Source organism: Eleginops maclovinus, chromosome 12 (genome assembly GCF_036324505.1).
Source record: "Eleginops maclovinus isolate JMC-PN-2008 ecotype Puerto Natales chromosome 12, JC_Emac_rtc_rv5, whole genome shotgun sequence".
Lineage (NCBI taxonomy): Eukaryota > Metazoa > Chordata > Actinopteri > Perciformes > Eleginopidae > Eleginops > Eleginops maclovinus.
The window spans coordinates 19,632,549-19,652,838 of record NC_086360.1 but is presented as its reverse complement, the minus strand read 5'-3'; the positions used below and the strand labels follow the sequence as shown (position 1 = coordinate 19,652,838).

The 20,290-nt window shown below is 39.1% G+C and overlaps 1 protein-coding gene across 4 annotated transcripts in view; it reads right to left on the bottom strand.

The window, feature by feature from the left end:
• The window catches only part of dock5 (dedicator of cytokinesis 5), a 33,224-nt gene extending 13,811 nt beyond the window's left edge, over positions 1-19,413 (bottom strand). For 3 of the 4 annotated variants that reach the window (XR_010166963.1, XM_063897177.1, XM_063897178.1), the window contains exons 1-26: positions 19,238-19,413; positions 12,666-12,749; positions 12,380-12,420; positions 12,242-12,297; positions 11,863-11,959; positions 11,572-11,720; positions 11,301-11,436; positions 11,030-11,187; positions 9,636-9,717; positions 8,946-9,075; positions 7,856-7,928; positions 5,266-5,408; positions 4,977-5,102; positions 4,723-4,847; positions 3,907-4,005; positions 3,619-3,691; positions 3,395-3,498; positions 2,980-3,160; positions 2,572-2,669; positions 2,374-2,463; positions 1,790-1,890; positions 1,522-1,656; positions 1,305-1,416; positions 895-965; positions 560-666; positions 265-401 (exon numbers count right to left, since the gene is read on the bottom strand). Coding sequence is in view for 3 of the 4 variants with exons in the window: in XM_063897177.1 (XP_063753247.1) it covers positions 265-401; positions 560-666; positions 895-965; positions 1,305-1,416; positions 1,522-1,656; positions 1,790-1,890; positions 2,374-2,463; positions 2,572-2,669; positions 2,980-3,160; positions 3,395-3,498; positions 3,619-3,691; positions 3,907-4,005; positions 4,723-4,847; positions 4,977-5,102; positions 5,266-5,408; positions 7,856-7,928; positions 8,946-9,075; positions 9,636-9,717; positions 11,030-11,187; positions 11,301-11,436; positions 11,572-11,720; positions 11,863-11,959; positions 12,242-12,297; positions 12,380-12,420; positions 12,666-12,749; positions 19,238-19,280 (2,751 nt within the window). In the remaining variant the exon portion in view is untranslated. Of the gene's footprint in view, positions 1-264; positions 402-559; positions 667-894; positions 966-1,304; positions 1,417-1,521; positions 1,657-1,789; positions 1,891-2,373; positions 2,464-2,571; positions 2,670-2,979; positions 3,161-3,394; positions 3,499-3,618; positions 3,692-3,906; positions 4,006-4,722; positions 4,848-4,976; positions 5,103-5,265; positions 5,409-7,855; positions 7,929-8,945; positions 9,076-9,635; positions 9,718-11,029; positions 11,188-11,300; positions 11,437-11,571; positions 11,721-11,862; positions 11,960-12,241; positions 12,298-12,379; positions 12,421-12,665; positions 12,750-19,237 lie in introns of those variants that run through there. The other variant, XM_063897179.1, reaches the window with a different exon arrangement.
• Between the last annotated feature and the right edge of the window lie 877 nt (positions 19,414-20,290).

Here is a 20,290-nt window from a genome sequence, read left to right as displayed (position 1 = left end):
GAGGCCTTTTTTTCTGTGTAGACGTGCCCAGAAAAACCTTTTTAAGAGGAGCCCAAATCACCTCAAGTGGCTTCTTTCCGTGTCACACAGCAGCAGTTATGCTCTGACGTGGCAATGGAGGTCAGAGTTGTATCCCTATTCGTCATGGTGGGCTCATTTCAGCTGCTTTAACCCACCATCTAATGCAGAGTAGATGGGTTGTTTCTGTTGTTTGTGTGGTCTGACCATTTAGGCTCATGATCTGTGTGTCTCTATTCTCCTCACCACGTCCTTGCGGTCTAGGTTGTCCAACACCGTGCTGAGTAGCTGTGCGCAGGCCTCATGGTCCGGTTTACAAGAGTGGTCATCCAGCTGCCCACTCAGCTGGTCGGTAACAAGTGGCAGAAACACATCTCGACAATCTGTGAGCAGAGGATAGACTCATTGTATCACAGAGTACATTCCCTATTAATGGAGCTGACCTGACAAACTTTTATGCAAGTGTGATGCGGAGCAGTTTTCTTTCCTTAATCTTGTGTGAAATGTCATTATGCACTTTTCAAGCCTCGAGGACTCCTACCTGGCTGCCTGAAAAGGTCACTCTCCACCATTTTACACAAGCAGCCCAGCTTTTGACGCACAAGCTGAGAGTCAGGAATGCTCTCAATGAACTTCGCTAGGAGAACGCTGAGAAGAGAATGAAAGAGAAGAAGTGTGTGACAATTTGTATGCTTTTCACATTTGTCATCCAGTAATTACTGCCACAGACGAATAATGATCAGTACACATTAAAGGTTGATTTTACAGCAGCAAAATCTGAGAATGACTCCTCTTTTCGTTCAGGAGTAAATATGATAATTTGCACAGAGTAAGGCAATTATCATATCCTGCTGTGTAAATCCTCTGGGTAGTTACCTGAGTTCCACGGGATCAAACGCAGACTGGATGTCATTAATGATGCTGGGAAGGTATTTCAATATTGCTCCCTGAAAAACAACAGAATCAGGTCTCATAAGGAGCAGAGGGATGTTTTTTTTTTTAGTTAAACAAGCTTTTTACCAAGGTTTTTATACCCCTAAATGAGACTGCCAACAGGGATGCCACACTTATTTTAAAGATAATTTGTGAAAATGTTCTAACATCTTGTCCATAACACATTTTCACAGGTGGATTAATGAGACTGAAAATGGCTGCATTTTGGTAGAAATGACTCATTTTCAACTGTTTCCACATGATTTGAAGGTCTATATATATTACAGAAACTAAACACATTAATAAAATAAAAGCTATAATAAAAGCACATCACCTATTCTTCTTCAACTTACTTTTATCTTCACTCCCTCGTCTAGAGGTCTGTCCATGAGAGTGTTGAAAGACAGGAAAAGGGTGCGAATTGAGTTGAAGAAGGCGTCACCATCCTGACTGTTCCCGTAGAATCTGAAAGTCAAGGCCAGGCATCACATTAAAAGAGGTCACTTTTATAATATGAATACAAATGTTTAATATGAAAAGTGGATTCTTGGTTGGAAGTGGCGTTGATACCTGAGATGGAGGACCCGGGACTGGACAATAAACCTGAACAGGTATTTGAGAGCTTTGAGTGCTGCGTAGAGCCTCTCGCTCAGGACGGACTCCTCTGCATGGCCCACGTAGTAGTTTAGCACCCTGGTTAGCTTCCTGAGAAATTGAATGAGTCAGGCATCAAGGTTTGCAGCTAATTTGTGTGTGGGTGGAGAGCAAAGACCCACTAAAAATAAACAGCTTGAAGGGGTGTACGTGATCAAAGGTGGGAAACAGAGGAAAGACTCACATGTAGGCCAGAGTGGCACTGAAGTGCTTGTTGATGTAGGTTTCCAGGACTGGATTGAAGTGCTGGAATTTGATGTCGCCAATAAGCGTGATTATAAATACCTGGGTATAGAAAAGAGGAACACGCACAATCAGAGCCAAGACCAAGGTGAAAGAAGATGCATTTACGGAGTTAATCCCAACCTTTTTTTACTTGGGACCCTTATTATCATCCCTAATTCCCCCTCCCTACAAATAGGTAGTATGGGTTCCAACAGAATAATAGCAATCGAATGTATGTTTCTCAACATCACAGACATATTCCACACAGACGAGGAGCCTCCTATCTGTGACTAGCAGACGTATCATATTGTTAGTTGTAATTTCAGTCTTTTATTTGTCTATCTTGTTTGTAAGATTTTCCAAAATTGCATCCTCTACCATATTTACTGTCAACAATTTTGCTATATTTGCTATTTTTCTGCACTGAAAAGTCAGCTTTCCACTTAAGTTTCAGGGTTTATTTTCATGTTGACACGTGTCGGCAGCATTTGTGTGGTAAAAGTTTTGTACCCCATTGTCGCTAAGGCCTGACAAACTACTAACCAAGGCATCGAACACCAGCGTGTCATAAGTGTCCTTCTCTGAAGTCTCCATCATGATGTTGAACAGAGCATCGAGAGTGTCTTGGAGAAACTGGGCATAAAAAAAGAACGCTGTTAAGAAGGAGCCATTAAAAAAGGAACATTTACAACCTGTGTTAAATATAGCAACGTATTACATATTTTAATCAGGGGGACATACTTTTACAATCTCTCCTCCCTCGACCTCCATCAGCCTCTGCAGAATCTGGTCCAGATCCTCAGGCCTAGACCTCCAGTTCAACAGGCCAAGCAAATCCACTGGAAAAATAGACACATCCGAAAACAATCAGTAAAAGCATCACCTCCGCTGTGACAACATCTGTTCAAATACATTTCCAAAGCATGACAGTTCTATGTAAATCTAATTTGATCTATATCAATCAACACCAACATTAAATAATACAGGTCAGATTGAATAATTTTAGGGCAATCTGGGGCGACAAATCTACCTGCATGTCTAGCTGATGAGGAACCTGTTTCATTTCTTAAAAATTACTTACAACTTTTTTTAATTATCTCAGAGTCAGAGCCTGGAAAATTGTGATAAATAGAAAGTGCCCTACAGTACCGTTCTGAGTGAGTTTGGTGGAGCAGGTGAGCGTGGCTATCTGGAAGCTGTCTTTAGTCACAGGAATCACTCCTGAATGGTGGAACGTCTTCGATGTTTGTTTCTCCTTCTCCACCACCTCAGCCCAAGTCGCTGGCAAGGTGAGATAAACCTTTGCATCCTCCGCCTTTTTCACATCAACCTAAAAAATTCAGAAAACGTGAAATGAATCATGAAGCATATTGATCGACGGAGGTCTAATTTCATATTTATCGATTGAGGAGAGATTCATGCATAATCCATCTACCCACTGTCAGCTATTCAAGGCACTGATTTTTTTTGTTGGGAGTAATTACATCAGGACAATATCCTGCCTATTTTAAAGTTAAGTGCGGTTTCCTTAACTTCATTCAAAACCACAATCAAGCAAAAGTACCTTATAGACGATAAGTTCATGCCTGCCATCTTTCAGCGTGGTCCCATCTCCTCTCATGAGCCGTACGAAGGCCATACCGAAGGGCTTCTCTGATTTATCCCTCGCTGAAGTACACACAGGAGCATAACATGGGAACAGACTCAGCAAGAGTAAATGTGTTTAACATGGTTGCAGGATTACATGTGGGAGTTTGTTATAAAAATAAGATACACTAAGTCACTCACACTCCTGGGAGGATCGGTGTCGAAACATCACCCTCAGGTGACAGCGGCAGACGTCTTCAATGGGAATTGTCACCTTGCAGGAAGGAGATAAAAGTCAGGGAATTAAAGTGAATACAGGATTATACATATGGAAGAAATGCAATCTGCTGGGAGATGTGTATGAAGAGCACATCCTGTGTCAATATTCTCCCTGGGAAATGAGTTCTTTGAAGGAGTAATTAAAGAACATGAGCTATCATGTTCGATCACACATAGGAAGCAGCCTACGGGTCGTTGACAAAAGCTTACCTTCACCGTTTCATTCCAACAAGGCTGCTTCACCTGGTAGTAAATGACAGACTTGTACTCTGTGATGCCATCGTACCCGGCCCCAGGAAATATCACTTTCTACAGAGATTGAAGGAAGGAGATAAGTTTATATGATTAGATATACAGTGTTCGATTTCAAGGCACTCAAAATAAAATGGACCTCTGAGACGGATGTTAAGTCAACAGTTTTGCAGGCAGTAATCCACAATTACCAGACACATTTTGGCTTGAGTGTAGCACAGGAGGAAAAATCGGGCAATTGCGACATTTAGAACAAGTCAAAGAGGGACATGAAGGCTGTTGAGAAACTCACTTAAAACTTCTATATAAACCTCACAAAGAGCAAGAGGAAAAGACAGCAGATCAAGTATTAAGTGCTGGATATGTATATGTTGATGTGCATTTTCTCTGTAAAGTTTAGAGTTTATGTAATGGTGTTGCCTGTTCATGAATTCATGTAACTTCCCTGGAAATTATCTTAAATCTATGCTTTCTAGTTAAATCTGGTATTAATCATCTTCTCTTTTTAAAGAAAGACAATTGATTTATTTAATTAATACAATTTAAGCAGGAATTTATAATCTGGGGACCATGAATGTTGGTAGAGTTTAACGGGACCAAAGTGGTGGTCCGACAATCCAGCATTTCTATCCGTAGGATCAAAAGTGGAACATTTACAGCAGAATTATAGTTGTTAGGTTGTAAGGAGATGGTTGCCCAGTAAGTCACATGAGGCTAAACTACAGAAAGGTTAGAAATCAAAGATGATATGTTGCGTCCACTCGTGTCTTTTACCTCGATGGAATTGCCTTCATCATCGTGCACACTGAGTATGACCTCTACGTTTTTCGGGGTCTTCTTTTTACCACGGTCAAACTCTCCCTGCAGCAATGTTACGTAAATATCATTCCTCACGATTCCTGGAGAAAGGACAACAAGAGATGATCAAACGGATGTGCTGAAAAGTTATAAACCCTTCTCAAGCCTTTGTAAGCCATTAAAACAAACATGACCATGGTTTATGTAGAGCAACAAAGACTTTAATCCACCTGGGAGGATGATTTCTGGGAAGCCCATTTTCCTAACGATAGCTGTGCTGCGGTCAACAAAGTGGGGGTAGTCCTTCCTTACTTGGGCGAGATCCCCTGGGAGGAGCTTCAGGGTCACAAAGAGTCCTGCCAGCAAACATGGAAGAAAATTCAATAAGGCAGATGGCAAAAGAACCCACCCTGTAGGCCCCTCACACATCAAGTGTTCCACTCAAAACAGAAAGGTCCATTTAGAGCGACCCTCTGAAATCACAGGGGGAACACGCTGTCTGTGAGCGCTTCTTTTTACCCTGGCCTTTGTGATTGACCTCCCGCGTTGCAATGACTTTGTTGAAGACCGCAGTGAGCGGCTCGTTCTCTCCGATGACTCGAGATGGGATGAGCGGAGACATGATGAGCTGCCGCTGACGGATGTAGGTTTCCATAGCTATCCTGGGAGAAAAGTGTCAGGATGAGTATGAGAAAAATCAGCTGCCAGCATCTGACAGGTGACAAACAAATGGACAGAGGAGCTGCAGAGGCAGTTTGAGGCTTTCCTGATGCACCATTATCCCCCCCTGACCCCCACTCACCTAAAAAGACTACCATAGAGCCATGACACAGAGAGTGCTAAACTGTGCTTTATTGGGAACAACACTTTTTACTTATAGCCTATTAGCAGTTAAGTTGATCAAATAGATGTTTTTATCACATTTCTTCTTCGTTGCTCCGGCACAATTGTGAAATGATTCTCAACACAATGTGAAATTCTCAAATTCTCAATTTATGTTCTCCAACAGTATATACATATCTCATTGCTTCAATACAAAATTAAGAGCACTGTATATGTACAAATAACTCGAAGTTGTGCATCAATAAGTATTAGCAACAAGCTTTGATTATTGGTTGATTGGATATTTAATTAGTTTATTCCACTTATGGCAATTATTATAAAAAGAAAACTTGTACACTATAAAACAAAACTTGATGTAAACTTCAAGCAATTTGTAAAGCCCATGATGGAAAGGAGCAGGGAAGAGACATGCTTCACATTATGGTACAGTAGACCACTTGAACATTCACCATTTTTTGTGTAACATAAAATATTTTTAATATAGCTTACTGACAGCTCGAATTATTGTATAATGCATGGTGTGAAAATGAGTTTTCTACAACAGTTATTGAATAACACAGATCAAACGTATTAGAGTGACAAAAATATATATATACACATATATATATATATATATATATACATACAGTACATATATACATATATATATATTTTTTTTTTAACGTTAAATTAGCAAACACTTTTTGTATTTTACATTTCTGCCACTTGAGGTTTCTATGAATAAGGGTTAACACTGTTCATTTGTAAAACTGAAATTTGATAAATTATTTATTTTTGTTTGAAATATATATTGTCAGTCATAGCTCCAGACTATTGCGCTGATACACGCAGGTGAAAGTCACTTAAGCAGGCGCTAATGAACTCACCTATTTATATTTACTTCTGAATCACAAGCTGAATGTTTTGACGGCCTTTTGCAAATTACAAATGACTCGTTATTGGTTGAACTGCCCTGCATGGATTGATGTCCTGATTGCACTTGCAACAGAGTTTCAGAAAAATGTGCTTTAGCATCTGAAAAGAAAACTTTGTCCAATAATTCATTGGTTCTAGAAAAGTGTTAAAGTAGAAAATGACAAAATAGAAAAGTGGATGTCCCCTTTGATCCATTGTTGTTTTTATTAGGATCTGTAGCTAAAGAGATAGAGAGACAGATCAGAAATATATACTGCAGATACTTTCATTGATCGCAAAGAAAATGATAACTGAGAACTAGAAGGATGCAAAACCACAAACCATAACTCAGCCGGTGCAGAGACTGAATCAGAAGGACCATCGAAAATGCCATCATGTTGTTTTTCTGTAACTCACCCTGCTCTGCTGCATATGCCCCCTTTTGGTAAATGTATCTTTCTTTCTTTCTTTCCTATCTTTCTATTTATTACTGTTTATCATCCAATGTTGGGGAATGTTCTATATGGCTGAATAATAAACATTCAATTAAAAGTTTCATAAAAAATATCCGTGCTCTGTTGCTATTTCAATCTTTGTAATATATCAGTGTTTTCCATTGCTCGTGGGAAATGAATTTAGCTTGACCTTTTCCTTAATAAATTTGTAATCATCCAGTTCATTATCACCAGTTGCAAATAATAATGAATAGTGTTAATGAAATATAAATGAATTTGTCGGGGCTGGAAGGTTTAACAGATTGTTTTGTGGTATTATTTGCATCTTTATAGGGTACATACTTTTTATTGAAAAGCATTTGATTGCATGTCCAGGAAAAGTTGAGTCATTCAGGAACAACACATATATGCTAACAGAAACTATTCTGGTTTAATATATAGCCCTTCAGAATAGGAAATCCATATTTTACATCGAAATAAATTGTCCACAGGTGATGAGACCCTGATATTCAATGCAACAAAAACATGTTTTTCACTTAGTGCTTCTTTGAGAAGACTCAGTGAACTGTGACAACTAGAGGTAAAAATGGTGTTTGGATGTCAAGAATCAGTCAAGGTATTTCTGGTGCTCTTACATCTAGTAACCCTATGAACATATTACCGTCCTGATCCCACCATTGAGCAGCTTCTATGATAACGTGGCCTTGAAGCCTGTCTTTTTAGAACAGATAACACTGCAAAAAAATGTTTATATTTGTTGCTGAAATGCAACAAAGAAAAAGTTGAACCGCGTCCTTGAAAAGGATTTGATGTCGAACACAGTGAGCTAAAATAACTCAAGTCCTGTTCCCATTCTTTCCCATTATCATTGTGTGGCATTAGTAAACAAGGATGATCACGATAAGGACTCAACTTACTGCTGAAAGGGGATGAAATGCTGCTTGTCCTCATCGTCTGTTTTGCCATGGGCGACATCTGTAACGTCCATCACTGCAGAGACAAAGGAGGATCACTGTTAATGCTGTAGAGTAAATGATGACATCTGATCAAGTACTGTACTTGAAAACAACACATACTGTATGTACTCGTACTGTAAATTGTTCCGATGAATTGATTTACTAATTACTTCACATATTTAAATGATTCATATAAATATCAAGAACATATAAACTATTGTTATAGAATTAACTACATAGCATTATTTAAAATCAATTAAAGTCATCCAAATCTTTACCAGCTCCAAAATTAACATATTAATCGTCAAATGATAGATTATAATGCAATAATATAATACAAATTATTCTGAAATGGGCCCTTCTGCATGATTCTATCTATTTTTCTATACTTCTACTGCTATTAATCACAGTAGGGCAGCAGATAAGGATAAAGTAATATACAAGGTGCAATGCAGTTATTTCATAACCAAAACAGAAAACAATTTTTAGTTCTAAGAGGTACATTTATTCACTTAAACTCTTCTAAAAGCAGTATTGCAGCCAGGTTTTTGATCTCACTCACCTGTTGCCTGGCACGGCACACAGTCAGCATAAAGTAGCAAAACAGAATGAGAGCTCTTGATCTGCAGTTTGCAAATACCTCTGGATGGTTCATTCCACACGGCTCTTTCCCTTAAGTGATTTTTGTTTTTCCTGGCTAAGAAAAATGGGACTATAAATGAAACGTTCTTTCTGACTCTGGTTTCAGTCCATTTGCTGGAACAGCAGAGCAAATCATTCCTCATCAAACCCACTAATCATCCGGCCAAAACAAAAAGACGGGTGCTAAACCTATTTCCATCCACTTTTATTGCCAAGGCGGAGTGGAGGCATTTTCTAGGTCAGGAAGCAGGTGTTCCCATTTCATTCAGCATAAGAATCCTTCATTTTCACACCTCAACAGAGCTATTCATGCAAATATTGCACCAGAAAGGAGAGGAATTCTCTTTGTGGAGTCCTGAGACTTTTCTATTGCCAAAACAAATATTAGGAAGTTTGAAACGCAGCTCACCAGCAACACCAAAGGGCCTTCTCAGTCCTCCTGTGTGTTTCTTGCCCTCTTTGAGTTCCATGCTGCCCACTCTAATGATCTGACACACGAGGAAGAGGCGCTGTCGCATCAAGTCACTGCTGCTCAGGTCCTGGACACAAACGAAGAAAAATAAAGAGGATTTTTTAAATGGTGACGAGGTGCATTACATAACAAATGAAGTTGACTCTGTGTAACTCTAGCCTGTTATTTTGTTCATGCAGACCAGATGGCAAATATTACATAATAAAAGCATGCAGTAAAACCCTCAAACATATCCCAGCTTCTTTATGTGTTTGTTTTCCTGGAGGCTCTTCAAGTCGAAGGTGTCTTGCCTTGTGTGCTTTGAGGAAGTAAATACTTGATTAATGTTCTGCTCTTTGCCTTGATGAATGTGGTTTTATCACATTAAAAAACACTATTACATGCAGCTTAGCTCAACGTGTTTTTGCAGGAAACGGTGTCATTAACATAAACAGCAGTGAAATAATGGGGGCAAATGTATTCAAATTTCAGAGATGTGGCGTGAATGTGAGCCATTCCGTGTAACTTTCAGCAAATTAAGAGAGATCCAGGAGCAAATTGGCTTCTTTGTCACAGATTTCAGGCCGCGTCTGGATTGTTTAAATCCGATGCAGAGGAAATACAGGCAGTGGGCTGGGATTCACTCACCGTGAATAGCGCTGGCAGGTTGTTGAGTTTTTCAATTTCTTTAGGCATCCCCATACTGTCCCAGCGCACCAGGAAGTTCTCACTGCAGGAATTTCAATAAGAATCACAGTGAGAGATCACATTATCTAAAGGCATCAGGAGAAATAGAAAATAACTAATGTAAAAAAGAAGTTTGCATCACTTTATCTGTCTCACCAGATACAACACAAGAGATGATTGCGTATTTGGAATAGCAACAATGTGAGACTCTATTGAACCCTATAGACATTTCTCATAGCACACATTCTCAGGAAAATGGTAAAGGCAGAAACACTTTGCTTACTGGCATTACTAAAGAGGGAACACATCCATTATTAATGCATTTAGTTACACCTGCAATGTCAAAATGTCTGCTGTAATAAAGGTCTAGTGTCTTCTCATCGCACTGAGAGGAAGCAGAGGTCAGAGTCGACGGCAGAAGCGTCCCAGAGCAACAGAGGAGTTTTTCTAGCTTTCTTATTTTTCTATAATTTCCATTATTAATGCTGCCAGTATTTTTGAGAAGCTTAGAATAATATTTGTTTTCACCAGCACGCCGAAGACGCTTATATATGTTATATATGACAATAATACACAACCTCGAAGCCATTATTGTTATTCTACAAAATAACGAATAACCTTAGCATAACCAATTATACTTACTTTCTTCACTTGGTAACTTTTGCCATAATAGACGTCAAAGTAGAAGCACTTTTGTGATGATATTTTTGAATATTTGTCTTCTCTTTTGCTTATTTGTGATGTGTCTAACTTCGATTACATCAAATCTCCTACTCGCCTACAAAGCCCTCCACCACCTGGCCCCTACGTCTCTCACTGACTTCCTTCAGTAGTACACCCCCTCTCGTTCCCACTGCTTAACCTATGCTGGCCTGCTGGTCCCTGATTCACGCCTCACCAACATGAGTGCTACGTATTTAGGCTGCACTGCGCCCAAGCTCTGGAACTCCCTACCACCACTCGTCCGACAGTCAGACACACATTCAAATACCTCCTCAAAATTCTCCTATTCAGATTGGTCTACTCACTTTAGCCATCCGGTTTGTTTATCAATGCTACTCCCTTTCCCCAATACATGCCTGATTTTAAATGTCTCTTTTTATGTCTGCCCTGTCTGTATTTTATATTTTGCTGTCTGTATTTGAGTATTATTATTATCATTATTATTATTATTATTATTATTATTAAATCAATTAGTGTCATATTAAGTCAATTTTAGAATAAAATCATATTGTTTCTTTGTATCAAGCCGGAAACACACTACTTTTATTTTGTATGTCAGATAATACTTTAATGATCCAAAGTTGACAGACTAAGCCTAACACGTGAAATTAGTTGTAAACTGAGGAGCTAACCTGATGAATTCAGACTGGTCGGGGTCGTAGAGAGACATTAGCAGCTCAGCATCCTCTCCAATGTTGCACACAAAGTTCTTCAGGTTCATGAGAAGACTGTAGGTGTGCACAGTACTGAACAGGGTCTGACGCCTCATCTCCAGGTTTTGAAGCCGCGTCTGCAGAATAACAGAGCCCCAGGCAGTGCGTGGACACAGATATATAATTTTAAAATGGCCAGCTACTATGGGAAGAAAAAGTGTCTGAAAGTATGAATAAATCAAAATCATGCCTTCTCTTCTTGTATCCTGTCATCCACACTGCGGGAGGCGGTCTCGTGTGCCCGGAACAGACTGACTGTGCTGGTCCAATCAGGATCCAGAGTGTTTCCTGCTTCATCTCGCACCACCAAGTCCAACCCCAGGATACTTAAAGCACAGAGGATCAAACACTTTAGTTTAAAAGCACAATCTTAGAGCCATGGCTCAAGCTAATAAAACATTACAATGGTATTTATGCCACAAGGCATCCGTTGCAGTACAATAAGGCAGCAGGACTCATACCGGTTTCCGTAATCAATCTTAGCTGTGACTTTCTTTCTGAGCTCCACAAGGTCATCCTTAGGCAGCGTTCCCGACACTATCTGAGATCGATATTCTATGAGGCTGTACGCCATCTGCTGAACACTCCTGAATGGGTTTGTCTTGTTCGCCTGTCAAATAAAGATGTAGACACTAATAACAAAACATTTTCCAGAGGTATAAAACAACATGTGTCACAGTAGTGTGAATCCCAGTAGAGACACTTTTGTCCTTGTGTTTGTAGTAGAAAAAGAGACACTGTTTTACACTTACCACGTAGAGCTTGTGCCATATCTGGGCCCATTCTCTCAGAGTCGCTCCGAGCTCCTGCGCCAGGGGCAAATCGGCTGGAATAATTATTTCCTGCTGGCTACCAGCCACAAGGAGAGAATAATAAGATATTGGAAAAGTGGCTCATCACTCAAAGACCATGTCACATAATTTGGACAGACTCAAGTGCATTTCTTTATATGATAAATAGTGGGATGGTTTCCTCTCCATGGCCAAGAAAAAAGCATTACTGAATCTTCACTTATTGTAATTACAAGTGCACTGCTATTATATGTTATTGGCTAATGACAAGGCAGGGCGGCAAACCAAAAGCAAAGTGGATTATCATCACGCTGATATGTTTACTGATATGTGCTCTCACCCTGTTCCCTCAACCGTAGCCTCCTTTAAGTGGATGTAGGAAGCTGGGAAAATGCCCTGAGGAAGCAATGAGGTACAATCAGTAAATATACATCACAGCATTAGTTGGATGATAATAAAAAGGTAATGACTCATTTACCTTCTGCGATTTCTTGCGTAGTGTGTAACCCCTATACCAGCCTGTGGAAATATTAATTAAAAGAGAAACATGTTACAGAGAGGGATAGGCTGTGCACAAGACAGTGGTGTGAGTGATGACAGTCCACCCTGTCTGGAGGACGATGTAGTAGTCTCATTTACATTATTATGCATAGTATATCGAGCGCTGGTTTGTTCAACATTTCATTTGAGTTCCTGTGTCAGCTTGCTTCAGTAAATGGAAAGAGGGATGTGTCAGGGCCTGTTGTGCGTTGAAGCTCGCTCACCTTCCAATTTCTCAAGTATGTGCACCGTGTCCCCCACCTGCAGACACAGCTCCTGCTCACCACTGGTCTCATAGTTGTAGATTGCTGAAGGACAAAGAAGGGCTGTCTCATCATGAGAACCTCACACAACATTCAATAAATACTGTTAACAAAGAAAAAGTTTTAAGCCGACAGTTTGCTAAGTTTTGTTACTGCTCCAGGTCCAGTGGATAAAGAGGAAGCCCTAATCCCCTTTCAATCACGCAGGAAAAGGCCTTTTCTTAAAAAAGGTGCTGGATCAGAGTATTGCAGTTTCTCCCAGGAAAATAAGCAAGTCTTGTCGCAGACTTGCATGCAGAGAGGATCTTGATCTTTGATTTATTCCTCATCTTACCGCTCTTTGTAAGAGCAGGCTGAATGCTTGTGCAGCCGGCCTGCATGACTCAAACCTTTAAAGTCTTTTGACGATTCTTAATTGAAACAGATGCCCTGAGGCAGTGTTTAATGTTCCAGTGGACTGTGCCAGAGCAGGTAGCTTCAGAGAGAGAGAAAAAAAGGAGGGGAGCTAAAAAGGGCGATGGCATTACATCCTCTTTATTTCTGATATCACGGTGGCCTTTGGTCAATAGTTACACTCTGCAGGTCATGGTTCTGCAAACTGGCTCACCTGCCAGCCCTGCCCTTCTCTTGACTCAGTTTATTAACATTTCCTGGAGGCGACTCCTTGTCCTTAAACTCTCTTAACAGGACACGGATGGGAGGGATCAGACCAGAATACGCAAACAGACACACACTTAACCAACGGGAAGTTGCAAAAGAGAAACCTTGGCAAACAATACTGTAGCAACGGTCTTTGTCAAGACTTGAGGGAGCCACGATAGTGAGCGGCCAATCTCATCGTCAGATAGAGGAACTATAAGCAGAGAGCTATGTCCTGACTTGCATGGTGATAATGCTTTTTGCTCCAGGCTAGATTTCCCAGCACGCTACAACTGGCTTGGCTTATCACAACCCAGTCTGAATACCAAAACTTGACAAAATACTGAATGTGGTTGTACCCTTCTCTCTCCATGACATCCTCCTCACAGATAGATTTGTATAGCTTTTGAAAAGACACATTTGCCCAGACAGACATATCCACATGGAATCAGGTTAAGACTGCATCAGTATAAACAGCCTATTGGCTTTAAATGTAAGGTTAAACCCATGCCAGCTATTTTGATGTAAAGATATCACCAGCAAGGTTCAAGTGAACGATGCCTTTCTCTGAGATCTCTCACAAATACCGAAACATTTCCATACTACTGAGGCATTTCTTACCTTCTTTTTCCCCCCAAAACAAAAACAAATATTGCCTAACAACCCCCGTTTTTATATGTGTTATATTATGGACATCAAGTTTAAGTCTTTAGAGCAAACACAACATGCATATTATTATTTTAGGTTGAATTAACTAGAAAATTAATTACACTTTACAGTAACTTGCTGGTAGTTTAACTATATGCATATTTGTATAGTGATTAGGATAGTTAAAAAGACTCTTTTGGCCATTTTGTGTAGTTTATTAAACCATCTGTACACAAGTTTTGACCATTAAAGCAAAGGAAAGATTTTTTACATTTGCTTCTTTTACCAACCTCGCCCCTTTTGCTTTCAATGCATTCGTTGGGCAGTCGCATAAGAGAATTGAGAGACCGCTATTGTATTGAATTAAAAAGAGATTCTGCTATCACAATTAAAAAGATATGCACACGATTGTACTTGTCAGATGTTCCAAAACTGACCAGTAACAACGCAGGCACATTCTTTTAGACCAGAGCTCAAATCTGTCGAATGGTATCAACGTTAAACATTTCTATAGTGTTTATTTGTTCTGCTTTATGAATGACCTGTGTATACTATTGCCATTCTTTTTTGCATTTGACTTTTATATAATATTTTGTTAATCATTCATGTATATTGTCAATTTGAACAGTTTCAAACTAAGATCTTTGAACTACTTTTACTTAATTGCTTTAGGTAACCAAGCTAGTTTTCTCATTAGGGTAGCGTTGCTGGATCTGAACTTTTTCCAATACAATAATTTGTAGCTTGCAAATCTGTATTTTCAACGACAACGATTATTTTAATTTTAAAAGAAGTTACTCACACTCTGTTAATTGTCTTGGAAAAAAGGATTGGCATCACCGGAGAAATATTTGTGCAGCCATAACAATATCGAATAAAACAGAAATGACATCTGCTCTGGTCATGCCGGGAGTGACAATGGTCCATTCACCATCTTGACAGTGTCCGGGCCTGGCAACAGTGGGGTAAAATGCCGTTGGCAGGCACCCGGCTGAGGGTGTTGTGATGCCACACTGTCTAAACTAAAAGCAAGAGTCTGAACACTGGCAGCAAAACCCATCTGTTCAGCTCTGAGACAAACTATCTTCCTCTTGAACTTAAAACACTGAGCCTGAAGCATTTGCAGTAAATTCCAATAAAGCCTTAACCTGAGTAGGTTCAAGTTAATATGCATACTAATGTTAAATCAAAGCCAGTCTGATTCAATCTTAATGATTTATCAAGGAAGTGGATTAGCCAACAATTAAAGGGCACTATGGCTGAACAGTTTGAGCCGCTGCTGGCAGCCCATCACAGTTAACACATTGCAATAAGAATCCATTGTTCTCTTCACTGACTGGGTGTGAAGGAAAACAAAAACAAGTACTCTGAGTTATGGCCTTGATAACACACATGCAAATAATATGACTCAAGATAGATGAGCCGAGCAACCAATCCTTGAACATACAGACGGACGGCTCCAATGAGTTCATACAGATCTTTAGCATGAAAATCCCTCGATCAAATACATGAAAGAAATGAAATGATGAAGCCAAAAATGGGGCAGACATGCCATGCTACACAAACAGACTCTGATTTCACAAAAAAATAACAACTATCATATTTACTTGTACATTAGATTTGTAAGCAAACATACCAAACTATTAAAATTGTACTATTTTTTAGGGCTGCAACAAACGAGACTTTATTTGCATTATACATCAATCAGTGGATTATTTTCTAGACTAACAATTTGGTCTATGACTGTCTTAAATGCCAGTCCAACACCCAAAGATATTCAATGATATAAAACAGTAAAAAACATAAAGTCTCTATATTTGAAACGCTGCGTTTTATGAGAAAACTTATGACTTATATTTTGCGATAAGTTTTGTATAACGCATATCAATTACTAGGACTAATTGCTTAAAGTCAATGAAAGCGGTATTAGAACAAAATGTTATTTTAATAAACTTGTCAAGGTCTTTAGTTAGCTACTATTCAGGGAAGTATCATATCTCTTTAAAAACCTGAATTCAAACATACATATTTCAAATGCTTTGGAAGTAGGGAGGGGTACAGTATTAATCCAAAAACTCATTAGGTAAAAGAAGTCTATTAAAGTTTGTCTTTGAGCAAGTTCTCCTCAGGAGAAACCTTTCAAAATAAAGGCCTTGCCTTCGATCTACCGTCTAGACAGCCAGAGACAATATGTAGCTCCAGCTAATATGTCCTTGCAGGTTATCCATAAATCAGAAAGTTAATTTTTAACTTCAAAGCTAATAGCGCAAAAGAGAAATTAGAACACTTATGGGCTCATTTTTTAATTCTAGTAAAAACTGTGCTGCAAAGGAAATTACAATTGCCTTTTCTGAAGGAGAAAGAAACACCAATGCCTTTCTGCAAGGTCCTTAAGAACTACTCCAGACTTGTGTGCGAGATTTGAAAGTCATGACTGAACGTCCAACAATCTGCTCAGTCAATCAAAACATAGAACAAGGTCCACACTTATCTTTACAGCTGCAATCAGACAGAGGGTGTCTGCCCATCAACAGCTTTAGATTTCGTTGCTAATAAGACACTGACACCCACAGAGCAGATGACACCTTTAGAGCAAACCATTTTAAGCCCTCGTCAAATTAAGTAAACGTATTTGTTCTTTATTGCATAAAACTACATAGTGCGAGTTTTGGATGAGCACTTGAGAATCCTTTTCACACGTCCACAGTGAGGGCAAGAATAAGTCAGCCTTTCTGACTTCAGCGGTTTGCATGCTTATTGTTACTTAACTTTGTTTGAGTTTTATTGTGCAGAAACTACAAGGCTGTTTTTACATTCCTTTGTGCTCACCTTATATCTGAGTTCCCATAGTGTACATACGCACACAATTTAGGACTTAACTTGTTTCGAAGTTGATCATGGTAAATTATGCAACTTATTCAATGCACATATACTTGTTTTATTCTGCTAATTGACTATTTTACTGGATGTTTTGGTGGACATATTATTATTCATGACACAGCATTTCAATATATATATATAAACCTCTTAAAAAGGGGTATTTGAAGGGTACTCCACCAATAAAGCACTGTAGTGTTAAAAGATTGTATAGGTTTTGCCGAGATTCCCAATTTATTACATTTTAAAGGACAGATATTATGCTTATATTTAGCTAGACCTAGACCTGCTTTGAAATAAAAGACATGAATATACACTTTTTGTACAATATGGGATCTTTTGCAAACAAAAAGGACAACAATTGATGAAGAGGCATCAGATATTCCGCCTTTTAATTCTACATATGCTTCTTCCTTGTTGAAACTTGCTGCTTGAAGCACCATTCAACCTAATGCAACTAATACAGCATGCAGCAAACGACAACAGTGTTTAGCAACACCGGTTAACCTTACTTTGTTGTGCAAAGAGTTCCCCTTTAACTTCCTAAATAACTGTTACCTGGCAAGGGCATTAGTTGGTCAAAAATGTACAATGTTTTAAATACCCAATGTCATTAAACTGGCAAACTTCATATGGGTTTGTTTAAAAGTCTCATATTGTGCTATATTTTAACAATATATTGTAGGGTAATATCTATACAAAACATGTCTGTGAAGTATTTTGCTCAAAATACCAAACAGATCACCCATTGCAGTCATGCCTCATAACCCTCTATTTCAGCCCTGTTCCTGAAGTGCTGAATCTGTGACTGTCGCTTTAAATTTGAGCTGACCTGAAGCTGGCGATTAAACGCCATGTTATGTTCAAAACCACATCAAGCATTATTTCTGAATTATTTTCTCAGTGTTTACCACTAGAACAGTGACATTATATGTATTATATATACAATAATTCTAAGTTCAATGTAAAGCCAGCCCACATTTCGGTTATGACGTCATAACCGATGCCAATCCTGACCAGCTCGTTGTACCCCGTTTTAACATATGTGGGTAAGAGGAAAAGAGAGAGGGTTGTATTATCTGAATCTTTGTGAGTCTACTTACACACCAGGGACACATATGTATGCATAAAAGACATCAAAAAGTGCATTTTGCATCATAGGGGACCTTTAAAAATCAAGCAATAACAGGACCACTCATTAAGGAGACCTTGCCTTTAAATCTTGGAAAGCCTTTTGATGTCATTATGGGTGCAAATTGTGTTAAAATAGACATGCAGTAAATTAAAATAAAAACTTCCCTACCTGCTGATTTCAATGATTTATTTGAGACTCTTCAGGATATATAAAAAGGGAAAGCTATCCTTTTGTGATGGTGTCACAAATTCCCTTGTGATATCTTAAGCCCCACATTATCCACATTTCCCTTTTAGCTAGAATGATATAATTGATATTATCAGAAACCTCCTTTTTCTTCTGAAAATGTAGTTGTCTGAATTTTGGCACAGCCTGGGTTGCCTAATCGGATTAAAAATGTAGGACCTTGTGCAGGGTCCGATAGCATTTAAAGGATTAAGTACAGTTCTGGTGACACCTGCCCCGTTTCTGAAGCGAATGGCAGGAGAATGGCACCGTCTACACAAGCACGCAGATCAAAACCTTAGAACGCCATACAGGGATCTGAAAGGATTCACATCCGAAAAAACACCTGCTAAAAAAGAAAGTGTGTTGTAATGATTTTAGTCACAACAGCAACAGAGGACACAACACTTGCTTTAAAGATAAAGAATCCAGTTTAGAGCAAGATATTCATAACCCTGGGCTATGGTTTACACATACTCCATTTGGACTAGGTGTATTCACACAAGGTTGCTCCTCTTTTAACACATCTGCTTCCCACCAGGAAACACTGTCTGTAAAAGTGTCTGTAGCACAGATTTAGCGGTGAGTCAGTACGGTAACCAATGACCGTGCCAACCTGTGCTGACAATAAAGTCATTGCTCTTACAGCAAAATGAGGATTTATTAAAGTTCATAGAAACTTCGTCAAGTACAGGAATCCCTGGTATGCTCATTGAACTCTTGGCTCTTTTCCATTTGTACTCACCACCTATTATGGACACTTTTTACTACAACCAAATACCTTGGCTCGCCAGGACAACAAGGAGGGCAAATCACAAACTATGTCATAAGCAAGTTTAAGAAACCCCTTCGGGCTACGTTGTCAATACCAACCATGTACCACCAATAACAACAAAACCTTACAATGTTTCCTAACTTCAGACTCCCCTTTCCCCTGAAGTTTAGTTGGGAGTTTACTCGGTGAGCTCTCCACTCACAAAACACGCCAAGCTGCTTTTAAAAAACTTACCGACTCCGTACTTCTCTTTTTTAGTAGGAATCCAACGGGTCATGTCGGGGGAGGATGTGAAGTTGTCTGAATAAATAAATAACTATATACAATTGCCAAACGCGGACGGGCGGTGCACTCCTGCTCGTCCTAAACTCTACAGTTCCGCCATCATGACTTGTAAGCGGGGAGGGGAGAGGAGGGCGCACACGGTTGGGAGAGGAGGAGAGGCGTGAACCATGGAGCTCTTCAGAACTACCCCCACAACAACAACACACCGCGGTGGAATGTAATTAAGGACATTTACTCTGTGGTGCTACTCAGATCCTTTACTTAAATATACTTACTCATACTACAGCCTAAGAATCCTCCGTTAGAAGTAAAAGTTCTGCATTGAAAATGTTATTCAAGAAAAAGCAAGTATCAGTGTTAGCTGCAAAAGAACACCCACAAAATAAAATAGACAATTGTTTCAACGTGTATCATGCCAATTCATTCTCTATCAGTCCATCAGAAGTTGTTAAGAGCTGTCTAGTTTCATTTGTAACATCTTGCATCTTGTTGAGTACTAGGGGAAAGATTTGATAAACTCTTGTTTTGTTTTTTAACAAATGTGTCATTTGTAAAGCAACCAGTAACTAAAGTAAAACTGCAATATTTCAGAATGAATTAGTGGAGTCAAATTATCAAGTTATGTAAAACCCCCTCAAATTGCACTTACTGAAAGTGCAGTACTTTAGTAAATATAGCCTACTTATTTACATTCTACCACTGCATTTTCTTTATTTTCAAGTTCTTCAGTAAAATGATGAAGTGACAATTGTTGGGGCTAGGACTAGGTCTGGACATTATATCAATTGTATAGGGATATTGTGAGATTACACAGCATGTCCTGCATTTTGTATATTGTAATGTCCAAATGGTGTCTTTTCCTGGTTTTAAACTGCATACTAATTATTGAATATCATTTTTCTGAACTCACTGGACTGTTCACATTGTATATTATTAGCCTACATGTCAGCATTTTTTCAATACTTTGTAAAAGCAAAGAAAAAGTCACCACTACAAAACATT